General features: G+C 41.2%; 1 protein-coding gene across 1 annotated transcript in view; it reads left to right on the forward strand.

The window, feature by feature from the left end:
• PTPRG (protein tyrosine phosphatase receptor type G) overlaps positions 1-26098 on the forward strand; it is a 995540-nt gene that overhangs the window by 919815 nt on the left and 49627 nt on the right. The window contains exons 15-16 of the mRNA XM_007937293.2: positions 6399-6490; positions 19017-19108. Coding sequence (XP_007935484.1) covers positions 6399-6490; positions 19017-19108 — 184 coding nt within the window. The remainder of the gene's footprint in view (positions 1-6398; positions 6491-19016; positions 19109-26098) is intronic.

Genomic DNA, 26098 nt, shown 5'->3' on the forward strand with positions numbered 1-26098 from the left:
GTTTTTCAGAATACACAGGGCCCCACCCTGGGTCTGCTCCACTAGAGTTGCCAGGAGTGGGGTTTATCCAGCATGGGTTTTTGTAAATGCTCCCAGCCACAGCCAGAAACATTGCTGGATAATAACCACCAATTGACTGAAATATCACTGATGATGGATGCTCTTTAGGACTCCCTGAAATGACGTGTTGTTGTTGTTGTTATGTGCCATCGAGTCAGACCTGACTCATAGCGACCCCTCCTTGGGTTTCTGAGCCAGTATCACTACGGAAGTAGATTGCCCCATCTTCCTTCCCAGAAGTGGCTGGTGGGTTTGAACCACCAGCCTTCTGGTTAGCAGTCAAGTGCCTTAGGCACTACGCTACCAGAGCTCCTCCAAAATGACAGTGTCCCTGAATTTAGAAACGTAGGAATATCAAGAAAATCTATGCTATAAACGTAGAGTAGGGGAAGTGGGAGACAGCCAGTTTGGGTCATTAAGAGGCCAGTCAGGGTCACTGGAAAAAAATCATTATCTCGTTGTCTCAGTTCTTAAGGGGACATACATCACTGGGGCGGGATGCTGAGGGTACAGGAAAGACAGGGGGAGAAGTAGAAACATAAAAAGTATATGATGATCCTCCCCATTATAATTTGTAGCTAAAAAATGTAAAGGTATTTTTTGTTCCAAACATGGCTACTTCATTATTTTCTTTTTAAAAAAAGTATTATATAAACAAATGTTCATCATGAAGAAAATAGAATTTTAGAAAATGCTCTTTATGAACCTAGAATCCATGTCATCTAGGGAGGGATTTTTTTTTTCCTTAATAGTAATTTGGTTGAAAATTTACAGAGCCAAGTTCATTTTCCATGCATCAGTTCATACACGTTTTGTTTCATGACATTGACTGCAATTCCCCACAATGTAACAGCTGTCTTCCCACTTCTTCCCTGTGATTACCTTTTCCTTGTGTCCTCCTTTCCTATGCGGTCCTGCTCTCTGAGCTATCTCCCTATGCACATGCTGTCCTTCTGATCGCCCATAGTTAATTGTTTTAAGGATTGTACCTACCTGATGTAAATGTTCACCTTGTAGGCCTATTTTTTCCTGGAAACTACAGGAGTGAGTTTAATTCCAGGCCCAAAGGGTGACTAGAGGCCATAGTCCCAGGAGTTTCACCAAAGTCTGTCAGACCAGTAAGCCTGGTCTTTTTTACGATTTTGAGGTTTTTTTCCCACATTTTTCTCCTATTCTATCCAGGATGTCCTATTTTGATCCCTTTCCAAGTGGTTGACAGTGGTAGCCAGGCACCAACCATCTAGTTCTGGTCTCAGGGTCTTGTAGGCTGTGGTTCACATGGTCCACTAGTCCCTTGGAATAACTATTTCCATTTAGCTTTGGTTTTCTTCATTCTTCTTTGCTCCAGATGAGGAGAGACCAATTGTTTCATCTTAGGTAACTGCTTGTAAGCTTTTTTTTTTTTTTCTTTTCTTTTTTACTTCTTTTATTTTTAAAATTTCTATTGTGATCTGGGCAAAAGCAAATTCATTTTCCATACAGCATTTCATATACATTTTGTTTCATTACCTGGACTGCAATTCCCCACAATGTAACACCTCTTTTCCCACTTCCTCCAGGTAGTTAGCTCTTGCCTGTGTGCTTCCCTCCCATGCACTCCTGCCCACCCCGTCCCCAGCTGTCTCCCTGTGTAAATGCTGCCCTTTTGTTCTCCCACTATTGATTACACCAACAAGTGTCTCTACCTGATGTAAATGTTCACCCCATATACCTGTCTGTTTTTTGGCTGGAAGCCACAGGAGTGAGTTCAATTCCAGACCTGAAGGGTAATTAGGGCCTATAGTCTCAGAGGTCTCACCAGACTCTATTCAGACCAACAGATGTGGTCTTTTTTTTTTTTTTTTTTTTTTCTTCAATGATTTTGAATTTTGTTCTACTTTGTTCTCCCACTCTATCCAGGATCTTCTGCACCAATCCCCCTCTGAGTGATTGACATTGGTAACGGGACACCATCTAGTTCTTCTGGTGTCATGGTCATACAGGCTTAGGATCATATGATCCACTAGCCCATTGGACTAACTGTTCCCATGCATCTTTCGTTTTCTTCATTCTTCTTTGCTCCAGATGAGGAGAGACCAATTGTTGCATCTTAGATGGCTGCTTGCAAGCTTTTAAGACTTCAGTTGCCACTCACTTAAGTAGGATGTAGAACAATGTTTTTGTGTAGTATGTTATGCTAGTTGAGCTTGATGTCCCCCATGGCCATCATCTTGAGCCCTAGGGCCCAGTGACTGATTCTCAGGGAGGGATTTTTAAGGGGTAGATTAACTGAAAGAGAACTGGACCTAGGTAGAAAATGGAAATTGTGTGCTCAGTGACACACTTGGGCATGTTCAGAAATTCCCTCTGTCTCATTTCCCTCGAGCTCACTATTAGAGAAAATAGTGTCTCTTTGAATGGATCACATTAGAAAGTTTAGAGGCATTAAAACTTGAGGTGTTTCTTTCTTCTTTCTTTTTCTTCAAAATTCCTGCCTTCTATATTGCTAGCACTGCTGAAGGTCAAGAAACCACATCTGTCATGACTTCTATGAGATGAGCGAGTTAGAATGTCACATGACATCTACTCTGGACAAGCTGCTGCAGCATTAAACCCACAGTCCAGAATTTGTACATGCACTGGGTTCACTTCAGGGCAATAGGTGGTTGTGAGAAGTTGACTGCAGCCTGGCCCCCGTGATCAATGCCTGCCCCTCGGCTTGCTCTTTCCAGTTGCTACTGAGTCACTTCCAACTCATGGTGACCCCACAGGTGTCAGAGTAGATTGTGCTTCACTAGGTTTTCATTGACTGACTTTTTGGAAGTCCATCCCCCGGTCTGTCTTCTTCAGTGCCTCTGGTGGACTTGAAGCTCCAACCTTACTGCCATCAGCAGAGGACATTAATTGTTTGCTCCATCCCAGGACCCCTGGCCCTCAGTGGAACCCCAGTAGTTACAGAGGGAATATATTAGAACAAATAAAATATCAATCAATGTGAAAATGAAGCAAACAATAATAAGTATACAAGTCCATATTTGTACTATGGATAGTATAACCTCATTTTATTTCTTTATTTTTCAAAAAAAAAGCCCCATCTGATTTCATCTGGGAAGATTTTAATAGTCTTCTGATCTCCTGTGTCCATTCTTAACTGCTTTATAATCTCTTCACCACATACTATCCAAAGAGAGCTTTTTCACAAACACAGATCAGCCAGTGCCACCCTCTGCTTGAAGCTCTCCCTTCCTCTGAGATGCAAATGAAGCTTCCTGTGGCCCACAAGACTGAAAATGAAGTGGGCCTGCCACCTCCTGTGCCTCTGGACACCTTTCAGTCCCTACACCACACCAAGCTCACTCTGCTGGAAGGCCCTTGCAGGAGCTGTCTCATTCGCCCAGGATGGTCTTGCCCTGGAACTTCACTTGGCTCTTCTGCCTTGATGGAATCTCGGCTCAGATTCCATCTGCTCAGTGAAGGCCACTCCTGCACCCCCTTCGGGGTATCCGCACAGCCTGCTGTTTAATTTCTGTCCTAGCTCTTGACTATTTGAAACTACTGACTTGATTTTTCTCACAGAAGAGAAGCACCTGGAGGGCAGGGGCCTTGCCTGTCTTGTGCAGTTTTTTATAAAGTACTCAAATCCTTAGGTGGGTTTAAAGAAGTGGCTTTAAAGATTGTAGACAATTGCTGAGAAGGTGTTATCTGCACACTCCAGGGAGCTCTGTAGCATAGTGTCTAAGGCATTTGCCTGCTAACCAGAAGGCTGGCGGTTCAAACCCGCCAGCCGCTCCTTGGAAGGAAGACTGGGCAATCTACTTCTGTAGTGATACCACCTGGGAAACCTAAGGAGAGGTCACCGAGTTGGATCTGACTTGACGGCAGCAAGTTTGATTTTCGGCAGTGTACCCCACATAGTGGGTGCTGAGTCAATGTTTGCTGAATCTTTTGAGTCTTTTATGCTAAGAAAAGTTCAAAACTTCAAAAGTTCATAGTTAGTTGCCCACTTAGGCCTTTGTTGGGGAGGAAGTGCAAGCTGAGTACTTTGTCTTCTGGTTGAACCTTCATCCCAGTGGTGAGCTGCCCTCAGGCAATCACAGAGTTAATTTGGCTCCAGGGAAAACCCATTATAAACAGCAGCACATGGGGCATTAGAGTGTGATTTCTGATTTCAAAGATAATATGGAGCCTTTAGCTTTCTCTGTAACTTGGAGACTGGGTGAACTCCCAGCTAGTCTTCCAGGAAACACCCCACAGTGTGGTATATACTTTCCAAGTTGCCCAACTTTAACAATAATGTGGCCAGTAACAGTTCTTTTCACTTAAGTTTTGTGTGCTAGAAATTGAATACACGTAGTAATTATGGTCCCAAATAGAAGAGTTGTTCCCTTGTTTGTTTTTTCATTTTTTTGAAGGCTACCTGATAGATTGACTGTCATTCATTTCAGTGACATGTACAGCACTTCTTTGGGCCTCCAAACTCTTGAGTGGTCTCAGAGCTCAACAGAAACAGATTCTCCTTAGCTGTGTGACTGGTGGCTTCAGGCTCTGGCTCATCTGTGAAGTCTGCATGTTGTAACTATAATGTTACCTTCTGGAAATCTGTACAGATTTGGGGGAGTTTGGGAGTAGGGGGAGAAATACCACAGTTAGAAACCTTGATAAGGAGTTTAGAAATAGGAAGAAGGTATTACCTCAGACATCCAGATCATCCTTTTTATCCCCCTCCACATGGTTTTCCATCAGTTTACGTTGAGTTGAAGTTTCAGTGAGCACCAGAGCCCTGAAATACACTGTGCATTTCCTACCCAATGTAACTGACGTTTTCCCCAATATTAGGTAAAGGTAGCTAAACAAAGAGTGATGAAAACCTGTTTTTTTATTATTAGAAATGCTAGGCAATTGATAGGAAAAATACTTTTTTTTTTTTCACTGCTCTTCAAGAGCAGCCGTGTGAGATGCTAGCCAAGAGTTGGAGTAGTTTGTGTTCAGAACGTCCTGATGCAAGGAGCAGCAGCCTAGGCTGATTCTAGAGTAGGGCCCAGACATACAGTGGGTCAGAGCTACGTCTGCGTGAAAAGAGGCACTGCTTCAAGAGAGCCACTGCGCACTGTGACGTGTGATTGTTTCTGATTGCATGTGGCTGTCACAGCCCTGTAGAAAGCAGAGGAACCATCAGTATGACTGAGGTCTCCTCCCCCACAGAGATCTCCTTTGCTTTGTAGAACTGCTTCATGTTTCTGACACCTTGCCCCCAGCCCCCTTTTGGGCTTCACAGAAACGTGCTATGCCTGTCAGACTTGTCCTGGGATGCTCTTGATTAGATGAGCAAACACAACTCTAAGGAAAAGTTGACCTGAATCGTTGGAAGACTGCCCCCAGAAAAAGTAACTCTAGTGTGTGTAAATGCCGCTTGGTGTGAGACGCCAGGGAGAGAGTGGGATGGGTCCAGTGACACCAAGCGCCAGAAGGATGCTGCCTGCTTGGCTAAAAGACTCAGCAGTAGGGCTGGCTATTGTGAAGCCCCTCCGCCAGATGAACAGGGACCCTTCTCTGATCACAATAGCCGTTCACGCTGAGCAGCCTCATTAAATATTCAGCCTGTGCTTCCGGCAGCTCATTAGGGCCGCAATGAATGGTGACGTGGATGCTAGAAAGCTGAGGGCCAGCCAGCATCAGCAGGCAGAGGCTGTGAGTGAGCTGCTGATGGCTTTTCTGTTCACGGCCAGTCCTGTGATGACCAGTGTTTGCGCCCTGCTTTGCCTGAAGTACAGGTAAAATCAGAATGAGCAGATGACACTTGAGGGCTTCAGGTCCTTATTGCAGAGGCTGTCTGCCAGGGACCTCTGACTCTGACTGCCTGTCCCCTTAAAGCCTTCTGGCCCCTTTAAAGAACTGTCCACGGATTCTGAAGCCTTTGCTCAGTACTTGACAGTATGGGGTGAGGGTATAGCTGGACAGTTTTGAGGCCTGCATTTTGGGGGTTTGAGGTGTGGTTTTGAACTTGGTGTGGGAGTTTAGAATAGCAAATTCTTGTATAACTTGTACAATTGAGAAGGCTGGGGTAATCCTAGCAGTTAGACCATGAGTTCCCTCTGTCCATGCCAAGTTTTCAAGTCTTTGAGCAGTTCATTACTAAGCCTTTCCTCTTCACAATGAAAAAATAGATATTCTTTCACTCTTTGGGGTTCTTCCAGTAGACTTAATGTTGTCCTTGAAATTTGTTACTTCTCCATGAGTTTGCACTCAGTGCTGTGTGCTGTTTAAAGTGGGAAAATCTGGGAAAGGATTGCAAATAATGAACTCAGACAAAGTGTAATTCTCTGGACTCACTGTTGCATGTTTCACTCTTTCCTACACAGAAAATGTTTCCAGACCGCTCATTTCTATGTGGAAGATAGCAATTCACCTCGGGTGGTCCCCAATGAAAGTATTCCTATTATTCCTATTCCGGGTAAGTAAGACACTATTCTTCTTTCCAGCGGGGTAATTGTTTTCCTCTTTGTTCTTGGTTATATGTGACAGCCATGACAAAATACTGTTTTTATAGCCTTTTGCGTTTGCCCAGCCTGAGAGATTCTTAACTAAGGGTAATTTCATGAAACCTGTACTCCTTTACAGATCTGGAAAGTAATGGAGTCTTCTTTAAGAAGAGCAAACAACTATGAGTTAAGATAGTATAGATTCACATGCAGAGAAGGGAATTGGCACAGTTGGGAAAAAGAAAAAGACAATATTAAAACATTTACATATTGACAGTCTCTACTTGGGCTCAGTTTCATTCTGATCATTTGTGCTTGCTTCTGATACTATTGTTATGGAGTCTTCTAAGATTTCTTATTCTGGAAATAATTTATCTGACTTTGGAACTTTTGGTTTTTAGAATGGTTTTCTTCAAGTGTTTTGATACATGATGTGTCCAATGTATATATCATTTGTCTCCAGGGAAGAAAGGTAAAACACTTGCTTAGTTAGTTTGGGGGCTGTGATGGGTGGAGTACACTGCAGTGAATCCTGACGAATGCAATAAACAGAAGTTCCACAATGGGCTATAACAACATGTGGGATTTGAAGACGAGCTCCACCATATTTATTTGATGTCCATTCCCTTTTACCAGAATTGAACCTCTTTTTACCTTGGGGGTTTCATTATGTGCTTTAAATATGTATCTTCAGACATCTTAGACATTCATCCTTCTGACATTAATTATTCTCTTGTACGTTGTTGTTGTTGTTATATGCCATCGAGTCGGCCCCGACTCATAGAGGCACAGCTTTTACTGTAGTGTGCCGCCCTCCACACCCACAGCTCTCCCTGCCCCACCTGCCTTCTCATTCTCCATAATGCTTTTCACCATCTGATATACTACATATTTGTTTATATATATTGTTGATGGTCTTGTTTGTCTTCCCCTTACCCCCAGCATGTGAGCCTCATAAGGGCAAGGATGCATCCTCAGTGTTAGAACATAGTAGGTTCTAGCACATAGTAGGTTCTCTACAACAGTTTACTGAATGAGGGAATGTATGGATGAGAAGTGTCAGCAAACCTTTCTGAAAGTTCTCAAAAGGCCCTGACTGTAAAGCTCAGTCGTCCATTCGCTCTCTGGGTCTGAAGAAGGAATGCTTCTGCTGTTTGTTAACGTATAGCACATCTTCATAATGTGCAGTTGTGGTTAGAGGATTTTGTTGTTGTTACATGCCATCGAGTCAGACCCGACTTATAGCGACCCCTCCTTGGGTTTCCGAGGCAGTATCACTACGGAAGTAGATTGCCCCATCTTCCTTGCAAGGAGTGGCTAGTGGGTTTGAACCGCCAGCCTTCTGGTTAGCAGTCAAGTGCCTTAGGAACTACGCTACCAGAGCTCCCTTGAGGATTTTAGTTAGTCCTTTTATGTGTCTATTTATATTAAGTCAGAAGTTTCTAGAATTTGCTATGTTCTTTCCATTCTGGTCAGTTCCTCTCATTTACACTTGTCATACAGAACCAAGAGGGATAGCAGAATAATCTCTGATTAAGTTCCTGTTGGACCGTTCGGTGGCTGCTAAATAATTCCCATGCACATGGGATGAGTATTGAATTACCAGATGTTCTTCTGCACTAACCCTAGCCCACCAAGAGGTAGAGGATATTGCATTCTTCCTTCGAGAGGAGAGGAAGAAGACAGGAATCATCATTCTTCTGTCAGCATGGAAGATGGAGCTTTGCTGAATCTGCGCTGTTAGTGGGATTTGCTGTTTGTTGATTTTGCACAATAGCATAAGTAGACTCATTTTCTCCTCGCATCACTTAAGATATGCGTTGACCTCTGGAAAATGCCTGGGAGCCACTCTTGCCTCTTAATAATTCTTAACTCATCCATCTGAAACACAGCTGCTAGGGAGCTGAGCAATTGAAATCCATTTTAAAAGGTTAAATGGAAATGGTGAAATACTTCTTGGGCTGTTTTTCTTTTTTTTTCCTTCTACCACTGGATTAGAAATCAGAGAACCCAGAGTCTTTGCCCACCTCTATTTACCAGTCTTGCGAGCTCTGGTCCATGCCTACAGCTCTCAAAACCTTTGTTTCTAGAACTTGTAAAATGAGCAGAAAGCCTGCCCTACTGGCCACATTAGGCAGCTGTAGAGATCATATGAGAGGATGTATATAAAAGTACCTTGAAAGCCATAAAGCAAGCCAGAAATGTATCCTGTTGAAATTTTCCTTCCCAAAGCATGGTATTGTTCATCCCAGCAGTCATGCAGAGAGAAACTGGCATGGTACTTATGTCAAAATTGCTGGTAACACTGAACCACATCCACTCAGGGTGGGCCGCCTCACAGGGCTCCTGTTTGTCATGGGCTTTAGAACTTTGAGGTGACTGGAATGCTCAGGAAATGCCATAAATTAAGCCTGCCTCTTCAGACCTCTGGATTAGGTATCTTAAAATGGAAATGCTTTCAGATGCTTCCTGTGTCATTTCACAGCTGCCTATTTAATTACCAAGTATAAAAACCCACAACCCAAAGGCATTTCCTTAAATGCATGTTTTTTTCCCTTTTAATCAATTTCTCTTATTTCATACATGCTGGTAGTGTAAAGCAGGTGAAAGATGAGGCAGTCTGTTTCCATAAAAATTTACAGCCTTGGAAACCCTATGAGGCAGTTCTACTCTGTCCTGTAGGGTTGCTGTCAGTCAGAATCAACTCAGCAGCCATGGGTTTGGTTTGGGTAGTTTTAAGTATGTGGAAAGAAAATTTCTTTAAATTCTCCACTGACTAAGAAATCCAGGGCATTCAGTTATTCCTCTCTTCCTAGTTAGGTGTATCTTGACAAGTTTTAACGTGTTTGTAAGATGAATATGGCCTTTCAATGCTGTGAGGCAGTCCCATGTTAAAGGACTTGTCTAGTAAGATTATGAATGATTATAACATGTCACTCTTCTTGGCCCAGGATGTGTGTGTCCTAAGAAATAGACTTATTTCACCCTTAAGTGGGAAAGAGTTACCCTCAGTGACCTTTCCTGGAAAGAGTTTTGGCTTGATCACATTGTTCTCATTTTTCATAAATAAAAACCCACTGTCTCATTTGATAATTACTAAATTTGTAAAATATTTTGTAATTTATGAAGCACTTAATTCATCCTTCTGTGTTGTCTTATGGTTTCTTCTGGTTAGAGCAGCGTAACTGTTACCTTACGTAAGAAAATTTGACATAACAGAAAATGCCATGTTTTATAAGGTAGTGAAGAGTTCACTTTTTGAAAGCTTTCATCACCACTTGTCTTCAATGGAGACCTCTGTGAGTTCATTTTATGGAATTTACCTTAGGAATTATCGAACTATTCTTATTTCTAAAAAGAGCAAGGCTATTTATAAAGCTCAAATGGAGTGCCTATGCCACCCACTGAATCAGTTACAGTTAGAATATGTTCAAAACCTAATAGCAAGACCAAAAGTAGGCCCCAGATTTATCAGCTTATTTTATCATTTAACTCTCCTCTTTTCTACAAGTGATTTTTTTTTTTTTTAAAGTGTATTCCAGAAAACCAGCAGTAAATGGAACCATTATAGTCATCTAAAATGAGTGCCACACGGTGAGACTGAAAATTCAAGTACCAAAACTGTTGGAAAAAAAAGAGCTCCTGTTTCATCATTGTAGAAGGTGTAATGTACTCTGTTTCTAACACTTAGCGTACACAGAACCTTTTTTTTTTTTAAAAAAAAAAAAAAAAAGCATCATCTCATGTTTACTGACCATTTACCAAGGAAATGCTTTGTTTCCACTACAGTCCTGTAGAGACAGGCACAGTTAATATCAGCATTTTACAGATGAGGAAACTGATGCGTAGAGACATTTAATTGCCCATGGTTAGACAGCTAAGTGGTGGGGCCAGCACTGGAATCCACTGTGTGACATCAGAGCCCACAAAGTAATATATGGCTCTGCCTCACTTGGCATGCTATTCTGACAGTATTGACGTCTCAAGACTTCCGCCTCCTCATTGGATATTGCTTCCTTAAATTAAAGCATTTTCAAATACATACAGATACTCTGCTGAGTTGTTGCTCTTGGCTATGGTCTCAGTCTTTTCTCAGTACTGACTGTGTGCTGCTCCATTAAATTGTTTTTCATCCTCCTGGAGGGTGTTCCATAATCCTGCTGTTGAAATCTCCTCCATGTTGGAAAATCTCTCCTCTCACTTTTGTCTTCTAGTCATTTTTGTTCTCTTCCTTCCTCAAAAAAAGGCTTTCTGTTCACCCCTGTTTCCTTTCCTTCTACAAAAACAGGTCTGTGGGAATAAGATGACACAGAGACCACTGCACACACACATTGAATGTTGAACAAACTTAGATACTAAATCAAGTAAATTTTTTTTTTTTTTTTCAAATCAAGTAAACTTGTGAATGATTTTGTTGCAGTTAAAGTTCAAAAACAATCCTGGTCTTTAGATCCCAAAGGATAAATGGAATCAGTAAGTTATGCTAACTTTAGAAAAGTATTATAAAATAGGCATAAGATGAAGAAAAGCTTATCTAACCTTTCCTCCTTACTCATCCCTTGGAGAGAACAGTTAGAAGAATTTTTTATTAATTTTGTATTACTGATTTTACTAATTTCAACTACAGTTAGGGGTGATCATTAAGGACATTCAGTGAGTTCCACTGTAATATAGCAAAGACAGTCTTCAGAGAATAAAAACAGAATTTTCCTGGTGTCACACTTACATAACATGCTAGGGATAGTGAATATAGTGGCTAAGTGAGGAGTGAGTTAGTCAGCCACATTAGAAAGAACTCATCATGTAAGAGCATTTACTCAAGTTAAGTGCCCAACGTGAAAGAAGTGCTTTTGAGGTCAGGTTCCAAGTGCTACAAGACTGACATCAATTGTCTTATTGGGAGATTTTGAATTATAGTGTCTGCTCTGTGTAGGGTGTATGGGAAAAGTGAGATTACCTTTTTCTAGATAAATTAAACTGTGTGACTTTTGCAGGATGAAAGGGGCTTTGATTCTTAATATTTTTCACAAACAATTTTTCAGAAGCAAATGTTCCATTGTGACTGATTTCCCATTGTTACTCTGAGAGGATAAGGAATAATTGAATGCCATGACCCAGCTGTCAGGCCGCTCATGCGCCCTCCATCTTCTGTGATACTGAGGTGGTCACAAATGCCTGATCTTTAAGATCCAAATTATTCTTGACATCTACAAGGACTTTATAAGATCTGGTGTTTCTGAACTGGGGGATGTTATTTTAAAATAATGAACCTGAGTAATGTTTTTGTTAGCAAAGCAGCTCTATATGTGTCATCTACAAATTGCATACTTTACACATTCTACTATTCTTTCAGACTTTGCTTCTATATCATTTTTTAAAATCAGGAAGTAGCTCATGAAATGAGCTGTTGCAGAGCATACTGAAGGAGCTTTCCAAATGTGTGTGCTGTCAAAACACAAATGTCCTTAAAATAGCCTTTTTCTGGAAATTAGAAAACCTAGCTTTCTAATGAGAGCAGTACAAAACAAAATGTTGCTGCTAACCAGGAGCTTAAAAATCCAGAAATGATTCATGCCTTTCCAGTGGTTAAAATACATCTTATTAATATGAAGGTCACTGGCTTCAGCAGGGTACCAGCATATAAAGGGGTTTTAAACTGCATGTTTAAAACCCTTGGGATTAAACCAACCTTGTTGGCATATTTTATTTATACAGAGATTATCTCCAAAGGAGATTCATTGGTCTTTTGACTGTAATGAAGCTCTTTCTTTATGGACTTCATTGTGTCATAAATGAAAAGAGATTTCTTTTTATGGCAGGAAATAAAATGTCCCCATCAGCACCGCACTCCTTGCATCCTAAGAGTCTGGTTTGCATGAAAATCTATTTGTCTCATCCTAGCTCGGGAACTAACATGTTGGTCTTGGTCTTTTATTTCATATTTACTGTTTCCTTCCTCAGCTGACACAGAGATTGTCACTGTACAGAGAAAGGCTGGGACTTGGTTTGTGAGAGGCAGACAGGATGAGGAATGAGGTCTGTCCACTAGAGGCACAGTTAACAGTACCTGATAGCCATACCTGATTGTGGATCTGCAGGGTACCATCTGAACAGGCCTGACTTGTGCCCATACTAAGCTGAGGCCTTATTACTCTCCCTCGCCATGGACATATTTGGTTGGAATTTGAGGTAGAGGTGAGGGAACTGCTAAAGATCAAGTAAACTTTCTGGGGACTGGTTGCTGAGTGAGGGATTCAGGGGCCTCTAGAATCTTAATGGCATTTGTGTATGTACCCACACACTCCCAGAGTAAACAAGCAGGGATCTTTTCTTAAACCTCAAGCCAGTCAATCCCAGCAGCTAAGCATCTTGGCAGGAAGGTAAATACTATAACATGTATTTTCCTGGCATCATTAAGGTAACCAGTCTGCCAGTGTGAATTTTTCCAGGTAAGTGAAACTTACCCTTAACGCCAAAGCATAGCATTTTAGCCCTTTTCACTAGAAAATATCTTTATTTATTTATTTCAATTTTTGCAGTGTTCCCTTCCCTCACCTCTCACCCCAGAAAACCAACAAAGAAACTCTCCTTCCATATATCAACCTTTCCTTGACTTTTTACAGTAATGAACTAATACAATATTTGTCATTCTGTGATTAACTTACTTCACTCACCATAATGCCCTCCAAGTTCACCCATGTTATGCAGTGTTTCGCAGATTCTACCTTATTCTTTAGTGCTGCATAGTATTCCATTGTGTGTATGTACCATAGTTTGGTTATCCGTTCTTCTGTTGATGAGCACCTAGGTTGTTTCCATCTTTTTGCTATTGTAAATAGTGCGCGATGAACACAAGTATGCATATATCTGTTCTTGTCCTGCCTTTCATTTCTTTAGGCTGTCTACCTAGTAATGGAATTGCTGGGTGAAATGGTATTTCTAATTCCAACTTTTTAAGGAACCGCCATACTGCTTTCCACAGTGGTTGTATCTTTTTACAGTCCCACCAGCAGTGTATGAGAGTCCCAGTCTCTCCACATCCTCTGCAGCATTTGTTATTTTCTGTCTTGTTGAACTTTGCTCCTAGTGCTGGGGCCAGATGGTATCTCATTATTGTTTTGATTTGCAACGTTCTAATGGCTAATGTTCACAAATATTTCTTCATGTGTTTGTTGGCTGCCTGAATGTCCTCTTTGGTGAAGTGTCTATTCATATCTTCTGCCCATTTTTAGTTGGATTATTTGTCTTTTTGTTGTTGAGGTATTGGAGTTTTCTGTAAATTCTAGAGATAGAAGTCCCTTGTCAGATATGTCATTGCCAAATATTTTTCCCCAATCTATAGGTTCTCTTTTGACTCTTTTGGAGAAGTCTTTGGGAGCACATAAGAATTTAATTTTTGGAAGTTCCCATCATCTAGTTTATCTTCTGCTGTTTGTGCATTTTGGGTCATCCCATTTTACAGATGAGGAAACAGAATCACAGAGAGGTGAAGCTATGTGAGCAGCAGGCGTCGTTCTGAGGCCCACTCTCTTACCCGTTCACACCACTGCCTCTGGGTCCCTGACATGCAGGGAGCATGCCTTCCCCTGTGAATGATAGGTACACAGTTGTACTGGATTACGGGCTAATGATGCTGCCCCTGGCGGTGTTCGTACCTGGGCCCTCTATGCAGGGACAGCCTGAGCTGCCGATTTGTCTTTTCTTCAGCTAATATCAAACCAGAAATTGCAGATAAGAAAACTAATTTTTCCCCTTTTCTCTTGCTTTTTGTCACTTACTCCAAAGTATTGATGATTTCTGACTAATAATTCTGAAGGTGCAAATACAACAGAGATATAACTGAAGGCTTTGGAAATAGCTTTTGTTTATTAAGATGCACTGCTTTTTATTCCCTGTAGTATCCCCTTTGAGGTCAACATTATTCAGCTCCATTTTCCCCTCAGAATCTCTCAGCTTTGGCACTTTCTTCTCAGCATAAGTTACTGTCATCAATTCAACCTCTTCTGATGCTTTGTTTTTGGTTCCTACAGGCCAGTCTCAGGTCAAGTTTTATCAGAAGTGGTACTTAAAGACTTTAGTCATTAATTGGTCAAAGTAAAAGGCCTCTTATTTACAGAGCATAATTCCAACCACAGAGGGCTAAAATCTTGGAAAAAAGCATGAAAAGCTACTATTTAATAGCAGTGAGCCCACCATTCAAGTCCTGATTCTCAAATGAATACATCACACATTTTAATAACAAGGTGATTAAGTGATAACACTATTGGTCCCACTTTTACCGAGTTTAAATTTTCAGTATCTGAAAATTCTAAATGTGAAAATATTGTCACAAAATGATAAAGTAATATTTCATCATATTAACTGAGGTACTATAAGTGCTTAATTCTTGACTCTTCCTTGAAATTGTGGTGCTTTGAGGATGGAGACAAAAAAATGTGTCACAGTGCATAGGAGCACAGGGTGTGGCTCCAGTAGACCTGGGTTCAAGTTTCAGCTCTGTCACAAGTTTGGAGAAGTTGCCTCAGTTCCCTTGTGTGTAACATGAGGATAACAATGTCTTCATCACCTGGTTCTTAAAAAGATAAGTGAGATGATGTACAAAAAGCACTTAGCACAGTCCCTGGAAGCCAGCAAGGACCTGTTCAATGAGCTCATTCTACTGCGTCTGTCACTACGCTGTTTTCATTATACCATAACAGTCCTCCACCTAACCCATGTCACGTTCATGCAGGTAGTGAAGATACCTTCAGTTTGCTTCCACCACACCTTTTTTTCTTTATGCTTCCACCACCACGACTTCAGTGACATTGGTTCTCACCTAAGTCGTCAGATCCATTCCTTTCATGACAGTTGGAGGCTTCACCATGTGATCCTTATACACTGTCCTCTCTAAGTTTATTAGGTCTTTTGCTTCTCCAACACACCTCTCTATTACAACGACTATCTCAGTAATATTTGGCTGAGTCCTAGGTGCTCAGTAAATGTGTCTTCACCCAGTGGTTTCCCATTCACTTGGACCCACACAATAACTACTCTCTCTATGAATCAAAGCACTCCTGGTCTGTGGCCAGCTTCCTCTGTGATACTCCAGACTTCAGTTTACCTTTCTGGGCCTATTTCTCAAATGTAAGATGGATACAATAATAGTGCTTGCCACTTAGGGTTGTTGAGAAGATTTAAATACATGTTAGTCAGTTTGTTGCACTTTGGTGGCCTGCATGTTGCTCTGATGGTAGAAACCATACCACAGATATTTTAAATGTCAACAGGCTCACCCCTGGTGGACAGGTTTCTGCAGAACTTCCAGACCAAGACAGACTAGGAATAAAGGCCTGGCAGTATACTTCTAAAAATCAGGCAGTGAATACCCTGTGGATTACTACAGAATATTGTCTAATACATACGGACATACTGAATATTGGCTGGAAGATGAGCCCGTTAAGTTGGAAGACACTCAAAAAATGCACAGTGGTTGCAACAGTGGAGTCAGGCATAGCAATGATTGTAAAGATGGTGCAGGACTGGGCAGTATTTTGTCTTGTTGTATGTGGGCTTGCGGTAAGTCAGGGTTGACTCAAAAGCAGCTACAGCAACTGCATAAACAGAACTTAAAAAGTGCCTCATCCATAGTTAGTGCCGTTAATATTGCTAATGGACAATCTTTGATGTAACTGAGATGTTTAGGTAGAACTAACATCTTACGGATGGAGATGTTACAACACACGGTCTTCCCAAACAAAAACAGAGCAGATCAGGACTGTGCTGCTGTCGTAATTGTTTGGCTTTCTGCTAATTACAATAATTTTATAGTTAGTTATCTGGCTCAGGTTGAGGGAATTTAATAGAAAAACTATGTAAGAGCAGAACTATCAGGGCTTTGAATTAGCCATAGTCTTGCATTCATCTTAATATAAGGAGAAAGATTTATGACCCTTCAGCTACATTCATCTTAGTTGAAAGGGCAAATAGTGTGCTCTCTGGAGAGCCAACGCTGGGCCGTGCAGAATGCGTGTGTTTGTGCATCTGCCTGTCTGTCTGTATGACGTTACTGGTGGTGCCTGGAAACCCGGGATGTGTGGTTAGACTTCCTTGGATAAAGAAGCAAATTGGAGAGATTAGTGATTCCTGTATTTCCATAATTATCCTACTGAGCTCCGCTGGGTTTGTGCTGCATCTCGCCATGGGGAGTAGCAGGCCAGCCCATCTCTAGCATGTTATGGCATTAGCTTGGATATTAGAGTTGAACACTTTGCAGGAAAAAAAAAAATAAATTGTAAACTTAAAAGCATTTCTTATAATGGTCTGAGATGGTCTGTGACTTCAAAATGCTGGGTGTTTTTCTTTTCTTATTTTTTACCTTGCAAAATAGAATAACTCTAAAGCTCTGATGTGTTTCGGTGGTTTTGTTGTTGTGTGTGTGCTTTTTTTTTCCCCCTTATTTTGAATTATAGTCCATATTCGGAATCATGGCTTCATAAGTTTGCTGGGAATCTAAAATTTGAAGCTATTATTGTGGAATAAATGTTGCCTTCAACATATTATTAGCTGTGTCGCTTCTGTTCTTGGGAATAGTGTTGTGTCTTCTGTTTCTATGCAAACAGGCGAGAACTGCTGCAATCTGTGTACTAGGGTGTTTGTGGGGCTCATCTCTTGTCCAAAGATGAGTTTATCTCCTTGAGACTCCAATGTTGTACATACTGACCCTCTTCTACACGTCCTTTCAGATCATTTCATTATCATTTGGTCATTATTATAGGATTTGCTTACTTCTAAACATTTTAAGTGGAGTGATCAGATAGTTTTGGAAATTTTCCTTGAGCTGTGCATTCTGCTAAATATTCTGGGGAAACGTTTTGGCACTGCTTACTTTGTTAATGCTGGTTACATCATTATGGGAGCTATAGTTTCTTGGGTGTGTAAAATGATTGCATATTCATGAACATCTTCAACCCTGAAATATTTGTAAATAACTTGGTGATTTTTTCATAAGGTTGCCTATTAAAATGATTAGGTCTTTAATTGTTCACACAGAAAGAATTTGGGTGTACGAAGCACCATGTATTTGATAAAGCAACATTTCTATGCCAATCATGTTGGATTATGAACATACAAGTAGCCTTCTTTAAATGAAGTATAAGAGATGCTATTTTCCCCTGAAGAATGATTCAAGTTTGAAAATGTCAATAGATGCAAAAAGCCACCCTAGAGTTTTGCTCTCTCAAAAGAAAGTAGAGAAGGAATGACATAGTCAATGTTAACTGTCACCAGATGAAGAGAAATCAGATTGTCAGGCCTGGATCTATAAAATTCTTGCCAAAGTAGGACCTCATTTACACATACAGATCTTCATACCCTTTGCTAAGAAAAGCATCTGTGGCAGTTTAGATGTTTGTGCGTTTGCCAAAGATCTTTCACTCTGAATAAAGTAAATGTCATGTCTGTTGTTTATCTCAAATTCAGCAGAGTATTTTTAAAAGGAAATATTTGGGGGGTTGGGGATCAAGGGAGAAAGGAGGAAGGAGGTTGGGGAGCTCCGCTTGGTTGGGTGTGGCAGTTTTACAGCAATAATCAAATATCTGATTTGGATCTGGATAAACAGGCTTAGGACCTACTCTGGGCTCAGGAACTGAACATGTCCTTTGGAAATGAAAGTGACACACTGTGATCACTTGGAATGTGGAATCTTTCTAAACCTATACCTAGTCTGTCAACACCAAAAAAATCCAGTTAATTCAGTCAGACTGATTATTTGGCATCGTGTAGACACAGCTGTCCTGAATTAAAATTGTGAACACTTAAAGATAGATGGTATTGTCCCCAAAGCCAGCTGGTACAATGGCATCTCTCTCCAACTGTGTATGAAAGATTGTGTAGACTTCAAAGATTGGAAACAGAACTTACTCCAAGTTCAAGCTGGACACCATTGAATAGCAATTTAAAAAACAAAAACCCTAGAGTGTGATAACATTTCTTGACAGAGAGGTACCTTTGGCTAGTTCAGATTTTTGGTTGAATATGATGTGGTGATTTAAGTATCTAAATGGCCCTGAATATAAAAAACAAAGGGGATCCTCTACCAAACCAAACCAAACTCAGTGCCGTCAAGTCAGATCCGATTCACAGCGACCCCTCCTTGGGTTTCCGAGGCAGTATCACTGTGGAAGTAGATTGCCCAGCCTTCCTTCCGAGGAGTGGCTGGTGGATTTGAACCACCAGCCTTCTGGTTAGCAGTCAAGTACCTTAGGCACTACTTCCCGGATCGTCTACAACCCTTTCTTTAATAAAATTGTATTTGATCTGGCTTATAGGCATTTGGAGTCATAATGGGCTCCTCATGTAAAAAAGTCCTGAGGCTTTTCTTGAGAACATCTATTTCAGGTGATTCAGGTAAATCACTTTCTGCAAAAATCAAATATTTGTCTTGAACAATCCCTCATCAGTGTCATTTGTTTTACAGAAGTATCCTATGTGACTCTGAATATCCTCTTATTCCCACAGATGACATGGAAGCCATTCCTGTCAAACAGTTTGTGAAACACATCGGTGAGCTCTATTCTAATAACCAGCATGGGTTCTCTGAGGATTTTGAGGTATGTTTCAAAACTGGAAATTAATTTCTAGACTCCTAACTCTGATTTTGCAGAGTTTTTTTTTTTTTTTTTTTTTTTTTTTTTTTTTTTTTATCATTTTGAACTGAATTTATTCCAAGCATAAGGAAGCAGTAAATGTAGAAAGTGGAGATTGTTTTTCTTTTTTTGTTACACTTACAATTTTAACAGGCATCTATTCCCAATAAAAATTAGATGAAAGGGAGTTGGCTGCACTTGTCCTGAACATGCACTTCTGTGAAGGAACAGACTTAGTGGGAGAGAAGAGGCAAACTGGTGGGGATCATTTTTCAGATTCCTTCTTCACTTTCATTCTAACTGGGAACAACGGTTGTGCACAGCAGTGCCCCTGATCCTCCCATCATGTCTGCGACACACATGGTGGCGTGGAGACAGCAGATGTGAAGCCACAGCAGAAGGACTTGGCTGTCAGCTCCACCAATAGTGAACTTCCGTAATCCTGGAGCCAACTGCTCCATCTCTCTGATCCCCAGTTTCCTTCTTTCTAAAAAGGGTGCTAATGTCACCTACATCCCAGAGTTGTTGGGAAAAGTAGATGATGAACATCTTTGAAAGTGCTGGGTTAACTTTTTAGCACCACGCAAAGGTTGACTGTTGTTGTTTTCACGATTATCGATCCTTGGAGAGAAGACATGGGTTAACACAGCCTTAGGATTCGAAGAACTGGTGTGTAGGAAACAAGGTAGAGAGCGGCACACACCACCCTGCCAACTCCGGGTTTGGTGCCAGTTCAGCAGTGACAGGGTGTCAATGAGGAGCTATTAAACAGACTGCCCTTTTCTTCACTGAGGCGCTTAACTAAGGCACATCTCTGGCAGCAAGAGTTGTGCTGTGGGGGCCAAGTTTTCATGGCAGCTCGGCTGTCTTCTAGCTCTGTGGGTAAGTCGGTTCCTTTCTCTGTCTCATTCCCATTTTAAAATGGAAACGATGACGATGCTAACCTGCCCACCTCTTTTCACAAAACTGATTGTGGGAATCCAGTGAAGTCGTAGAAGGAAGCAGTGTGGGCCCATGGAGGAGCCGAGCAGCTGGGGGGTGCAGTTACCCTGCGTGAACAGTGAGAAATAAAAACAGGACCCAGAGCTGCCATGTCTGTGCATATTCGGAGTCTGCAAAGGCTATCATAAAGGCAGTTATTTTAACACCTCGTTTTAAATTAAATCTTTCTCTCAGTTTTGTGGGGGTTTTGTTTGTTTTGTGTGGTGGTTTTCTTTTGAGTGGAATGAAAGCAGACGTGATAGAAAGAATCCTCCGACGTATTCTGCAGAGTCATGTTTAATGGAACAAAAACATAACAAGTATTTAGTGCTGCTTTTAGATGGCTACCAAAAACGGTGCCTCTTCGACTACAAAGACCATGGTTTAAGTCAAACATTTTGTATTCATGAGGACAGCAAATGTGTATGGTGTTAAAGTGATTTAGTCCAATTGACTGTTAGCTGGATGACTGAGCAAGAATATTGAGGCATTTAACAATGTTGATGGTATTCAGGACAAACATTTATCCTCTAGAGAGCAGAATTTGATCAGGATGATCAAATGCAACTCCGGTTTCTCAATTATTTATGATTTGAGACCCCAGTGCTATTCATCACAGCTGGTTTTGACACCATTTAATTATTCAAAATAATCAGCTACACCTCTGTAAACTTGAGCTGCCTTAAAATGGGTTTTGTTGCATTGAAATCATGCCTGTTATAACAAATCCTGCGCATCTGCACCCGACTTGTATCCTAAAAAAAAGCACTGTGGCAAAAGCTTTCATCTCCCAGACTGAACTTCATTGCCTGAGTCTTATTAGTTGATGTTATGGGAGTGGAGCAGCAGGGGCAGGGAGAAGGGAACCTTGCTGTCCTGCTGGCATGTCATACTCTCTCCTGGTTTGAAAGGTTTCAAATCAGAGCTATTCAGAATAAGAAGAATAACCTTTCTCCTGAAAAGAACAGTAAGGCAACAGCATAAAAGAGGGGCTAGAAAAAAAGCTCAGCGATACACTGTATCCTTCTAATTTGGGGAAAATTTAGAGTGTCTTTAAAGCTATAGTATCAGTAGCACTGCCAAAAGGGAAAATTGGTAATAGGCTACTAAAGAAAAGGCAGAAGAAATACTCTTGTTCTGTAAACAAGAGATCTTAAGAGCCTATATGAGGAAGCGCAGGATAAGAGATTCTGTGCCGTTTCCTCTTTTAAAGCCCTCTTTTGTGTTCAGAGAGTGGTAACCTCAGCCCCAGAATTCCAGACCCATACATGTGAAATCATGATGGGCAGCAGTGACTGAGCACTCTGCATGGATTATTGGGTGTTCCTGGGTGGCACAGTTAGTGAAGCGCTAGTAAGTGAAAGGCTGGCAGTTCAAACCCACCCTGAGGCACCTCAGAAGGCAAGCTTGGCCATGTGCTTCACAAGGTCCCAGCCTTGGCAACTCCACGGAGCTGCTCTACTCTGCACATATGGGGGCACCATGAGCCGGAATTGACCCAGGGGTAGTGGATGTGTGTTGGCGCATGCACTTGGTCCTTACCTGTTCCAGTTTTACAGATGTAAAACCTTTACCTATAAGAAAACTGAGGCATCAGGTGGCTAACTTTTGAATTGGGAACAGTAGGGTTTAAGACCAGGAGATTATCTGACTCAGGCTTATGATGATAACGTTGATGCTATCCAGACTCTCATTAGTGTCTTACAATGAGCTAAAGTCAGAAGCAGCAGTAACCAAGATGACCAGTGACAGCCAAAAATGGATTTTGTAGATGATGAGCCAGTAGCTGCCTTGGCAAAAATAAGAAGGGAGAGGAGGCAGGCAGTGTAAGGGGTCACTTTAGGAGAGCACTAAGTGCTTGTTACATCATCTTACCATCTCGATTCTTTCCAGATTGGTTAGAATTTGTTTTCTGAAATATCTAAATGGAGCTTCAAAGTAGTCAAAGAACAAGTCTTAGATTACAGAGATACACGACATAACAGGTGTTAATTGGCCGTTGAAAGGAGCTACAATGATTCATCTAAAGTTGCTGTCTACCATTCTCTGGGCATAATGTAAGGTATAAAAATTAATTGGACAAAGTCCTTACCTTGAACAAGTTCCGTGTAGTGGGGGGAGGCCAGAGTGTGGACCAGAGTGCACACAACCCGAGTAGAAACCGAGCCGAGCAGGTAAGTGCTGCCGTGCAGCCACCGAGCTCTGGGGGAGTGCAGTGGAGAAGGGCAACCTGGGAATATGGATTGAGTATCTCAGCAGAAGTTCTGTTTGCCACATCTTATTTGAAAGTCTTGGATGGATGTAAGAAAATATTTGGTGAATAGCTGTCATATTTTCAGAACTTTGCTGCTGAGAGAAGAACGAGAACAGTGATTGACTGGTAATTCTGAGTGTGTCTGGAGGTGATGCTGAAAGCAAGCTTTTTGTCCTTGTCAGAGAAATTTGGGAGACTATTAAAAGCTGACAACAGCATACCTCTAGCACATTTTCCAGTCATTAGAAATAACATCAATCCTTGTCTCGGGACGGTGTTCAGCGTTTCTGTTCCCTTGACCACCTGAGCTGACTTCAACCTCATTCTCCTTCCCAAGTGGCTTCCCAGAAGATTGTTAGGAGATAAAGAGCTTCTTTCCTGGCCCCCACGGTCATAATCCTTGAGGCTTCCAAAGGCACAATGCTAGCAGACTCTTTGAAAGGAAAGGAGCTGCAAGTGTCATGAGGCAAAAGAATTAGTAGACAGGGGCCAGGGGAATCAGAAGTTTAAAGGCTGTGTGCAGAGATGAGGCCAGAGGGCCATAGGCCCTTGACAAGATCCTTGGGGGATCGCCTCTGTTACAATTAGCTTCAGCGGAGCTAAATGTGGGCGAGTTGTTCATCTTAAATCAAGAGAACAAAGCTTTGTCCACCTGAGCCCGTGCCGCCAAGGGACTGGTGACTACAATCCCTTTACGTAAAATGGAGACAGCCAGTGTCATGAATGATAGGTAAAATAAGGGAGTCCCTGGACAGAGGTGCAGTCCTGCATATAGACTGCTGCCTATGAGATGGCAGGAAATGACCCCATAGAACTTCCTGAGCTGCTGACAAAATGCCAGTTTAAGTTTTAAATATCATAAAGTAAAGCATTTCAAAACCCTTAGTATGAAGAAAATAGTTGGTTAAGTCGAAATTTTTTGGAAGAGTGAGGGAAAAAGACAATAAGCCAAATTTCTCAAATTGTGCATGAAAAATACTACTATTTTATAGACCATCTGCAGGATGCAAGGCACTCTGTTGTAGATGGGTTGGTTCTCTAGGGAAGAAACACAGTCATTTTAGGTGAAGATACATGGATTCAGGTGGGGGAGGAGGAGAGGCAATCTTAGCCAAGTAAATGGCAAGAGAGCAAAGAGCAGGAAGTTACGATCTTTTTAAAGAGCACAGGGTTAAAACTGCCTGGCACTGGGAAGGGAGTTGATAAAAGATAGATTGGGCCTTGAAAGCCTGGGTAAGGAATTTGGAATCTGTGCAGAAGTTTTTAAGTAAGGGAATAACAAAATCAAAGCAATGTTTGAAGAAAATCAGTGTGGCAGCAGTGTGTAGTCTGAACAGAGGAGAAGGGAGGCAGGAAGACCTAGTGTAATCAGTACAGAGACCTGGCTCTGCATCAGACACTGTGCAAACACTGGGTATAGCACTGACCCAGACCCATCCACCATCCACAGAACATTCTTCTTAACACAGCTGCAGACTGCATGAATGTGGGCAATAGGGATGGTGTAAACACTCAGGGTAATAATTGGTCACCAGGTCCAAAATACTTTCTCCTCAGCTTGCGTTGTGAAGCCGAGTAATGTGAAAGATTTCTAAATACATTTCATATAGCTATTTAATCGAGCCACAGAATGGTAGGATAGTAGGTCTTCATGGACTCTTTGGACAGCCTCTTACGTAAATGATTCCCAGCACCTGGTTTTTCATCCAATTTCTAGCCATTTCCAAGAATTCTAAGTATACACATTTGTAGCATTTTTAAATTTTTATTTTAAACTTCCTGTTTTCACTTGGGGCTGTTCTGTGATTGTTTGCCTGTTAGTACTCAGAACATCTATTTTGAGGATTCCAGCTTTGTTATAAAGACAGTAAAACACAAACACCATTAAATCTTAAAGTATTTATCAGAGTGCTGAACAGGTAACTTTACTGTACACACTCCATAAGCCAGTATCACTTTAAAGGGTTTTAACACCTATTAAAATCACATTAACTTTGAAATGCCAGTTCTGATGGAGAAAAGCCACTCCAGGACCCAGTGATATTAGTAGCATCTAAATGAGCCAGGCAGCACTGCAAGGAATTATAGATGACAGTCTCCAGAAGACAGAATCAGAAGGCTTTAGGCAAACCCCTTGGGTTCTAATAAAATCAGATTTAACATTATTTATGACTATTCTTTGTTTTCTGTCATTCACATAATTGGAAAAGTGAAATAGAGGCAAGGGTTTTAGATAAAGAGTTTGATTGGCCATATGGAATGACGGCTTTACACAGTACAGACAGCTGCTGCCGAGCAGTCTTGGTCAATTGCATTACATTATAATAGAGAGCCAACCTCAGCCGACAGCTAGAGTAGTCAGATGTACACAACAGGGAAAAACTACTGATAAACAAACCAAAACCAAAACTAACGTAGTTAAGGTAGAATCTCACATAAGATAGCAGAGCAACATAGGTCCATGCCAAAGGTATCATCTTAAAAATTCCGAAATAAAAGGATGTCAACTCGTTTCAGGGATTTGTGTATAGATTGAATTAATGTCTTCAGAATACAAATCCATTTTCAAACATTTTGAGCCCTTGAAACAATTCAAAAGAGTATGCCTCGGGCTTTTAAGGCAATGCCCCCAAATACAACTAGCACTGCTGATGTTATTGTGGATGTTAACTTAGTCCTTGGAGACTTACTTCTTTGTGCCCACACTTTATTATCTCATTTTAGAGAGAAGAGACAAAGACAGCCTTGAGGCTTTCTGAACCAGCCTTTGCCAAATCGTAGGTTATAAACCATTTTGGAATGGAATGGAAATAGCAGAGTTCATCACACCTTGTAAGGGGAAGAAGTGTTTCATGAAACACACACTTTGTCCAGAAAGGAATGCTGAATTAATGCCTGTGGGACAAACAGAAAGGGCTCCTGTTTCAATATATAGCTTCCAAGAATTGGATAGTCCATGAAATATGGTTTCATTGAACAGATAGTAATGTTTTTATACCTTAGTTACATTCTTTGATTACAGTGAGTTCTTCCTTGGAGAGAAGAGGGGTCCCCTCACTGGGAAATACATTGTGAATATTAAGACAACCATTTTCTTGTTGACATTATGCTTAATGTAAATGCAGTGGAAAACATCCATAATTGCTGTGCAGCTCCTTTGTGAAAAGTCTGCATGCTCCTAAACTCTGTTACATCTGTTACATGTAAAACATTTCTCCTGATAATGTTGTGTCACTTTGCTCCTGCTCTTTGTAGCAGCTGTGCACTGCTAATGACTTCCCTTATTAGTTAACTGCCATACTTCCTTGGAATTAAAGCCTACAGTGTAGAAAAATCTGGCTTTTCAGCAACCTTGTATTACACTAATGGATGATGATTCTGTCCCCAGCATAGGTAGCTGACGAGAGTTGCTTCTTCCACTGCTGTTTTTCTCAAGAAGGGTAATTGAAATAAAATTAGAGTTCACAAATAATTTGTGAAGCTGTACATATCTGAGCCCGATATGTCAGTTAGTTGGGCTATAAATTAGTTATCATTTAAGGACTGAATCTTTATAATAAACTTGCAGACCGATAGTTACAAAAGGGGTAGTAAGGTTTATAAGCTTATTGCAAAGCATGATGGAGCCTGCATTTCTACACATACTGTCTGTTCCCTTTACCTGGACACTTTCTGTTCATCCCTGAAGATCTATGTGACTTATCATCTCCTGTCTAAAG

The sequence above is a fragment of the Orycteropus afer genome, unplaced genomic scaffold, assembly GCF_000298275.1.
Source record: "Orycteropus afer afer isolate SDZICR_OR568_19922 unplaced genomic scaffold, OryAfe1.0 scaffold00041, whole genome shotgun sequence".
Classification (NCBI taxonomy): Eukaryota; Metazoa; Chordata; class Mammalia; order Tubulidentata; family Orycteropodidae; genus Orycteropus; species Orycteropus afer.